Below are 9,055 nucleotides of genomic sequence, written 5' to 3'. Positions count from 1 at the left end.
GAGGAGAGAGGAGAGAGGAGAGAGGGAGAGAGGAGAGATGGAGAGAGAAGAAATCTTAACCTCTCTCCAGGACTCTCAACTGGTTAACGACGTATCAGCCAGGCTTGGAAAACCAGTTTCGTGGTTCAGAGGCCAGGAGAGAGGTGCCTTTCAGCCCAGGCATCACGTGGGGTTCCCCGGAGTCCTGTTCCTCATTCCAAGCTGCTTGGTGTACACCGGTTGGAATAAGAGAGAGAAAAAATGTCGATGCCCGAGCTATAAGGCATCCTTCCCCCTGGCACTCAGCTTCGGCGCGAAGCCCAGGCGAGGGTGCTAGTGCCTCTGCGCGCCCAGCCCGGGGAGGGAAGGGAGGAGGGAGAGAGAGGGGGAGGAGAGGCGGGGCATGCGAAAGCCCCCCCTTTCCCTCCCCCAGAGGGCGGAGCCTCCACTGGGGGCGTGGGGAGGGGGCATCTCAAATACTGTGAAATGGAGCTGTCGCTTTCAGAGCTGCCGGGGCTGTGGAGGAGATCGCTTACCTGCGGGCAACTGAAATTTCAAACTTGTACTTGAGGAGAGCCGCGAGCAGATCCCGCTGCTTGCGAATTGAGCCCAGCGACCGTCCGTGTCGCTGGCCTTTCTTGCACTTTCTGTCCCTTTCTTTTCTTTTCTTTCCTCTTCTCTGGGGGACGTGGGAGAGGGCAGCCTCGGCTGCACCCTAGCCATGAAGCCGCAAAAGAAGTGCGGGCTCATGGTTCTCCTCCTGCTCACCGTCCTCTTCCAGACCCCGGAGTCCTACTCCACGAACGCCTATGTCACCGTCACCTACTACAACCAGACCAGCAACCACTCCACCACCGAGGTGTGCGAGTGCGGGATCTACGGCTTGGCGTCTCCCGTGGCCAACGCCGGCGGCACGGTGGGCATCCCCAAGAGCTTCAACTACCAGGCCTGTGACCCCCACACGGAATTCACCTACAGCGAGACGCCTTGGATCGCTCTCATCGAGCGGGGCAACTGCACGTTCTCCGAGAAGATCCAGACCGCCAACCGGAGGGGGGCGGAGGCCGCGGTGATCTACAACGTCCCAGAGTCGGGCAACGAGACCCTCCAGATGGCCAATTTCGGTAAGTTGGGAGCCGCGCCGCAGAGGCGAGGCTGAGACGGGGCTCCTGGGGGACCCGAAGCGTCCAAAATGTGTCCCTGAGGTCCAAATGTCGTGGTCATCTCAGGACCCACCCAAGGACCTGACAAGAGGCGGGAGGAATCGAGAGAGGAGTTCACCTTCAACTTGAGATGTCTGGGCTTTAAGGGACTCTTTTCCCATTATTATTTTTAATATAATAAACATTAGTGGTGGGATACCGGCATGGAACAGGCGGTCGGTTCTAGGACCATTTCGGTTTTCTGATGGTATTACATAATTTTTTTTTTAATCAACTGTGCCTGTCCCTGTAAACAGGAATAAAAGGAACACTATTTCTCTAAAACCCCGCAGATTTTTTTTTAAGTTGGTGATTTCTTTGTATTTTTTTTTTCACTCCAATTAAGCTGCTTCTGTCAAAAGCTAACTGTCGGTTCGTGAATTGATTTGTTGACCTGGCTAAAAATAGCATATTTAAGTGACACTGTTTGCATAAATAAGTGAAGAACTCAGGCCACTGTTTGGGTTTTTTGGGAAGGGGGGTGCTGAGGAACTCATCGGAAACATTCAGGTGAAAATCTGGTGCCAACTCAGTTTTTAGCCGCTGTTAAGGGTATACGAGATCAGTTGGATTTTTTTCCTTTAGACTTTGTGATTTCATTGGTGTAGCGAATTTCTGGTGAAAAAACTCCTTCTACCCAAGCAAATCGACACCCGAGGTGCAACTGGTTGTCTTAAGAGAGGTGAGAGATTTCACTGATTTGTCCAGGGTCCCACACAGCCAGTGCGAGTCAGAAACCGTGCTGGAACCCAGGTTTTCGCGACGCCGAGCCGCGTCTGCTCTTCACTGTGTCTGACTGCCTTTCGTATATTGTAACAGCGTTATAATATGAAGTATATCTTGCTAACGTTATAACGTAGAATTCATTATATAATGGATTCTTAGGATTTCTTTTTTGACTGGTCAAGATTTGTGTTTTCATTGGTGTAGTAGGGAATGCCTAGTTAAGAAACTCGCTTTATCTATACAGATCGGCACCTGAGGTGCAATTCAGATACTTCTTACATGAGACACCGAGAGGGAAAGACATTTGCCCAGGGTCACTCAGCCAGTCTGTGTCTGAGTTGGGTCTAGAACCGACTGCCCGACTCGAAGGTGGGGTCGGTGTTTACTACACCAAACCGACTGTCTCAAATCAGTGATCAGTCTACGAGAATTTGTTAAACACGGACTGTGCCAGACACTGTGCTGGGGAAATACACGGAGGGGAAGAAAAAAAAGATAGTTCTCTCAAGTGAGTTTACCTTCTATCAAAGGAAATGATTAGGGACTGGTCCTGTGATTTCATTGATAGAGAGAGCTTCTGAATGTAGGAACTCCTTGTACCAATGCAGGTTTGGAATCTATTCTAATTCTTGGAGAGTTGGTCTGGAGTACTTAAGGTTAAATGATTTATCAAGGGTCACACAGCCAGTCTGGGTCAGATCTTTGTGGCGTTGGGGCCAGCTAATTTTCCAATACTCTATACTGTCTCTGTATACATCTCTGTACATACAGAATGAATGCAGAGTAGTTAAGGGGAAAAAATATTAGCAATTGGGTGGAAGCAGGAAAGATTTCCTGCAAAAGGTGGTCCTTGAGTAGTGTCTAAAATGTGATTCTGGAAGATGGACATGAAGAGGGAGTGAATTCTATTCATGAGGGATAGCCAGTGCAAATGCAGGAAGACAAGATGGAGTATTCTGTGTTAACAAAACAAAACAAAACAGGGAAAAGGCCAGTTTGACTGGCTCATAGACTTCTGGAAGGAGAGGTATATATAATGAAGCTGGAAACATTGGCTGGGGCCATGTTGTAAAAGGATTTAAATGCTACATCGAAGTTAAATTTATCTTTGAGGAAGCTTCTGGAATATACTGGGATGTGGTGGAGGGGAGAGGTCAGACCTTCAGTTAAGGAAAATTGCTTTAGCAGCTGAGAGGAAAATGGCTTGGAGTGGAGATACGACAAGACTGTCTATTGCAGTGGTCCAGGCTAGATGTGATGATGGCCTGAACTAAGGTGGTGGCTGTGAGTGGAGAGAAGAGATCACATTTGAGAGATGTTTTAAACATAGAAATGGCAAAATTCAGAATTGAATTAGATATGGGGGATGAGGGAGAATGAGAAGTCCAGGATAAGGTTGATGAAGAATCTGGGAGACTGTTAAAATGGTGGCACCCTCTACAGACATAAGGCTGTTCAATGGGGAGGGGAGGGGAGTGTGTGTGGGGAAGTGGGTGTTCAATTTTGGAATGATGTATTTGAGATGTTGCTGGGATGTTCAGTGTGAAATGTCCAGTGGACAGCAGGTGAAGCAAGAAAGGGGCGACTGCATCTAGACAGATATACGAATACAGGAATTGTCTGCACAGAGATGATAATTGGATCCATGGGAGATGAGGAAGTCACCCACCAAGAGAGAGTGCATATAGGGAGAGAAGAGAAGAGGCCCCAGAACACAACTGTGAGCTAAAAACCCACAATTACTAGGTGTGATATGGGTGACAAGCCAGCAAAAGAGACCGAAAAGGGGAGGTTGGACAGGTAGGAGAACCAGGAGGGAGAAATGCCACAGAAACCCAGAGAGGAAAGAGTATTCTGGAGGAAAGGGTAGTCAACAATAGAAAACACAGCAGAGATGCCAAGAAGGATGAAGATTGAGGAAAGAAGAGGGAGGGGAAGGGAGAAGGAATAAGTATCGCCCACTCTGTGCCTGGCACTGTACTAATGGCTTTACAAATATTTTCTTGTTGGATCAGATCATGGGCAAGCTAGAGATAACAGCCTCAGTTGGGCGATGAGGTTGGATCTCAGATTGCAAAAGGTTTAGGAGTGAGAGGAGAGAAAATGGAGGCAGCAAATGTAGATGGCATTGCCTAGGAGTTGTCTTAAGGGGATGGTAGGATTTAATGTCAGTATTTTTAGGATGAGGGAGAACTGGGTATGTTTGAAGGCAACAGGGAAGGAGGCAATAGATAGGGAGAGATAGAAGATAAAAAAGATAGGATGACTGAGGGGGTGATCTGGAAAAGATGAATTCAAGGGCACATATATAGAGGGCTTAGCTTTGGCTAGGAGGAAGGCCACCTCATTATCCAAGTCTGGGGAAAAGGAGGGAGGAGATAGTGGGAGATGATGTCAAGGTGTTTTGAGATGAAGACAAAAGGAGAAAGGGAGGCATTCAAAGCAAATGGCCTCCATGTCTTTATCACTGGTGTGGGAAACAAATTCCCTTAACCAAGGCATACAAGCCCCAATTCTGCAGCTTATGATCTTAAAGAGACACTGAGAAATTAAATGACGTGCTTAGTATATGTTAGAAGCTTGAACTCAGGTCTCTCTACCTCTCATTAAGTCAAGGAGTCACTGGGCTAATTGAGTGAGAAGCAGAGGACCTTTGATTTTGGCCTTGCCTCCATCTCCCCCTGACCCTTCTACCAATGCCTTAAACTGGGAATCTCTCAAACATCCACACTTAGACTCTCCATCCATTCCCATCCACCTCCCCTGCTGATATTCAAGGCTTCTCTCTTCACCACTCAACTAAAATTATTCTTACTAAGGATACTGATCACTGATCATTATTTCTCCCCCCTCCCAAACTAAAGACTTTTTCTCAGCTACCATTCTTTTTTGATCTCAGCAATATTTAACACTGTAGACCAATCCCTCTTTCTTGATTCTGAGCCATCTACCTATCATCCCCCTTCTACTCTCTGTCACTGCTCCCCAAACTCCTACCCTTCCTTACCTCATTTTGCTATTCCTTATCCTGTTTCATCCCTTGATTTTTTTCAGCATTAAATTCCTATTTTGCTCATTTTTACTATCTCTGTTTTTTTTCCCTTTTCCTGTTCCCTAATTGGAGGCATCTTCCAAGGCTCCATCCTCAGCACTTTTCTGTTTCCCTTAGTGGTCTTATCCCTTGGCTTCCATGTTCCCATATATACAAATAATTCCCAAGTATATATTTCTAGCAGTAACATCAATGGTGAGTCCCATTTCCCACTGTCTGCTGCTAGATTTGACATCTGGAAGAAGTAAATTCAAATCCTGCCTTAGATTCATACCAATTATGTGACCAAGTCACTTGACCTTTCTCAGTCTCAGTGTATTCATCAGTCAAATGGGGATAATAATAGTACTTGCCTCACAATGGTTCTTCATGGCTTAATTTAAAAAGTCCAGCCTTTCAATTTGGCATTCAAGGCTCTACATAATGTAGGATTCCTCACTGATCCCCAAAGTCCTGCTTTTCTCTTGTTTTTCTTCTTGTCATTCCCTATGCCTGGAATCAACCCTTACCCCACAGGCCTCCATCTCTGCCCACTGAAATCCTACTCACCATTTGGTATCCAAGATATATAGTCACCCAACAGAAATATATATTACCATGATTCATTTCCTAGTAGACAAGTTAATAGAGGCAGCTAGGTGGCACAGTGGATAGAGCACTGGGCCTGGAGTCAGGAAGACCTGAATTCAAATCCAACCTCAGACACTTAAAATTAGCTATGTGACCCTGGACAAGTCACTTCACCTTTGTCTGCCTAGGTTTCCCCATCTGTAAAATGGGGATAATAATAGCACTTACCTGCCAGGGTTGTTATGACTATCAATTGAGATAACAATTGGGAAACAGCACGGTTCCTGGCACATAGTAGGTGCTATATAAAAGTTTTAATATTGTTGTTACTGTTGTTGTTACAAGAGGTCAAAGGATATAAACAGTTTTTGAAAGCAGAATTGCAAGCTATTAACATTTGTGTTAAAGAATGCTCCGAATCATTAATTATAAGAGCAATGAAATTTTCTGAGGTTTCCCCTCAGATCCAGCAAATTGGCAACAATGACAAAAGACTAGCATAGTCAATGTTGAAGGGGCTGTGGAAAGATAGACACAATAATATATTGTTGGGGAAGCTGTGAAATCACAGGACCATTCTGGAAAGCAATTTGAAACTATGCAAAAAAGTGGCTACAATGTCAATATCCTTTGACCCAGAGATTCTACTGCTAGGCTTATAACCTAAGGAAGAGAAAGACAGAAATAAAGGTTCCATAGATATCAAACTATTCATAGCAGCTTTTTTGTGACAGCAAATAACTGGAAACAAAGAGGATGCCTATAGATTGGGGAATGGTTAAAGAAATCATGGTACATGAATGTCATGGAATATTGCTGTGTTATATGAAATAATGAATATGATAAATACAAAAAAGCATTAACTGATGTACAGTGAAGTAAGCAGACTTAAAACAATCTATCCAATGACTAGAACAATGTAAATAAGTAGAAGAGTCACAAAACAATTGAAAATGTTTCAAAATTATTAAAAAAACAACAACCAACCCACAAGCTTGGACCCAAAGAAGAAACAATGTGTCGACACTTCTCACTCCTTTGCAGAGGTATGTATGGGAGTGGGATGGAGTGGGGTGGGATGGGGATGGGGGTCCCCAAAAGTAGAAAATTGCATATAATGTCAGATTTTTACATATATTGATAATTTTTTGCTGAAATTTCTTTCATTTTTAAAAACAATTCTTTGTTATAAGAGATGGCTTTCTGGGAGGAGAAGGGGAGGGGTTCTTTGAGTAAACATTTATATAGTGCTTACTAGGGGCAGCTAGGTGCTACAGTGAATTGCCTCTCCTCCCCCCCCCCCAAAAAAAAATATAGTGCCTACTATGTTCCAGGCATTGTACTTATATATTGTCTCATTTGATCCTCACAATAATCCTGTGAGAAAGCTACTATTATTATCCCTGTTTTACAGTTGAAGAAACTGAGGCAAACAGATTAAGCGACTTGTCCAGAGTCACACAGCTAAAAAGTGTCTGAGGCTGGATTTGAACTCAGGTCTTTCTTACTCCAGGTCCAGCACCACCTAGCTGCCAGGGAGAACCTAGTAGATATAAACAACAAAAGATGTCAATTAAAATATATTGGTGAAACAATACCTATCTACTCTTTAAGAACCATTCCAGTCCCTCTATGAAGCTTTTTGTGATTCACGCACATGGAAATAAGTTTACCCTCTTTGATTTAACATAGCATTTAGTAACTCTCCTGTGAACTTATGTTCTAATTATTATTGTGGCCATTTATGTGTCTGTGAAATCTCACCTTCCAGAATGTGAGTTCCACAAAGGGAAAGACAGTTCAATTCATCAACTTTTTATCCCCAGAGCACACAGCAATTCAATCTAGTTCAACAAGTGTTTACTATGGGCAGGACAGCATGGGTTTAAAATCCTGCTTCTGACACAGTGTGTTACCTTAGAGAACTCACTTAATCTCTAAGTGCAGAAGGTATCTCTCTCTCTCTCTCTCTCTCTCTCTCTCTCTCTCTCTCTCTCTCTGACGAGGCAATCAGGGTTAAGTGACTTGCCCAGGATCACACAGCTAGTAAGTGTCAGGTATTTGAGGCTGGATTTGAACTCAGGTCCTCCTGACTCCAGGCCCAGAAGGTAACTCTCCAAGACTCTAGATGCTGCCTTGAATTGGAAAAGGGATAAAATCATAGGTCTGGTCCAAATACGTGAAAGTACATGGAAGACACCAGGGATACAAAGACACAACCAAACAGTCTGACCTCAAGGAGATTTATTTCTATTGAATGGATACAACCAAGGACCAGAAACAGGGTGTGATATGTCATGTATAGGGAATGTCAAGGAGGCCACATTGGCTGGAGTAGTAAGTTCAGAAGGAGGAATTATAGGAAATCAGTCTAGAAAGATAGGTTGGAACCTATAGGTTGTAAGAGGCTTTAAACACTAAATTGAAAAGATGTTTTAACCTAGGGCAATAGGGAACACTGAAGATGTTTGAGCAGAGAAATGACATGGTCAGACCTGTGTTTTAGGAATACCAATTTGGCAGTTGTGTAGATGTTAGATTAGAGAGGAGAGACTAGAAAAAGTCCTCAAAAATGTTTGCTAATTTGAATCAAGGGAACCCCCTCACACCTGAAATGAAAAGGGTAGAATTTTTCCTTTAGAAATATGTGCTAAAGGCAAAGACAGTAGGTAAAATCATAGGATCATAAGGCTATAGCTGATGGGACCTCCTCCAGAGACCACCCAGTCCAGTGAACTCGTTTTTACAAATGAAGAAACTGAGGCCTGGGAAGGTAAAGTCACTTACCCAAGATCACACAGGTAGCAAGTGGTTAGACTGCAATATAAGTAAATAGAATTTATAGAAACCATGTCACATGAGAAATGCTTCAGGAAATTGGGCTGCTCAACCTGAAGAAAAGACTTAGGGACAACCAGGATAACTGCTTTCAAGAATTTGAAGAGTTGTCCTTGGTAGAGGGATGAGACTTATTTTTTCTTGATGATGGAAGGCAGAATGAGAAGCCACATTTGTAAATTGCAGAAGGGGAGACTTGAGTTCCAAATATAGAATTTTCCAACAAATTAAGTTGTTGGAAGGTTAGAATGGACCAACTTTCTGAACAGCACTAGAGACTGTTTCACTTTGGGTCTTGTATCCCCAACCCTTTGCACAGTGCTTGGCACACAGTAGGCTCTGAATATATCTTTGTTGACTTCTTGATGGAGTGGTCCTGATCACTGTAGGGATCCAAATCTAACCTCTGTTAAAAGGAGCCTGACTCCAACTAGCATTTGGATGACTCCTAGCATCCCTTCCAACTCTCAGACTCTATCTGTGAATGACTTTTCACTACCACAATCTTGTTGTTCATCTTATTTTAAAACTTGCAACAACAATGAAAGCTACTCTTCCCCAACATCTGTTGAAATGGAGTTTCAGACCCAAACTCATTGAGTTGTGTGGTCTGGTTTTTGCAGACCCTTCTGGAAATAGAAAGAGAGAGAGAAAGAGAGAGAGAGAGAGAGAGAGAGAGAGAGAGAGA

At 43.8% G+C, this 9,055-nt stretch overlaps 2 protein-coding genes across 4 annotated transcripts in view; one reads left to right on the top strand and one right to left on the bottom strand.

Annotated features, from left to right (window-relative positions):
- LOC138171013 (NTF2-related export protein 2-like) overlaps window positions 1-9,055 on the bottom strand; it is a 296,615-nt gene that overhangs the window by 72,254 nt on the left and 215,306 nt on the right. The window lies entirely within an intron of this gene.
- Window positions 428-9,055, top strand: part of RNF128 (ring finger protein 128) — a 126,908-nt gene continuing 118,280 nt past the window's right edge. For 2 of the 3 annotated variants that reach the window (XM_069100468.1, XM_069100469.1), the window contains exon 1: window positions 428-1,103. In XM_069100468.1, coding sequence (XP_068956569.1) covers window positions 701-1,103 — 403 coding nt within the window. In that variant the 5' untranslated portion in view covers window positions 428-700. The remainder of the gene's footprint in view (window positions 1,104-9,055) is intronic. The other variant, XM_069100470.1, reaches the window with a different exon arrangement.

Source organism: Petaurus breviceps, unplaced genomic scaffold (genome assembly GCF_028583685.1).
Source record: "Petaurus breviceps papuanus isolate PSGF00001 unplaced genomic scaffold, PetGlider_PUasm1.0 400, whole genome shotgun sequence".
In the NCBI taxonomy this organism is placed as follows: Eukaryota; Metazoa; Chordata; class Mammalia; order Diprotodontia; family Petauridae; genus Petaurus; species Petaurus breviceps.
Note: the sequence above shows the minus strand (reverse complement) of the source record. Positions and strands in the feature narration are given on the sequence as shown.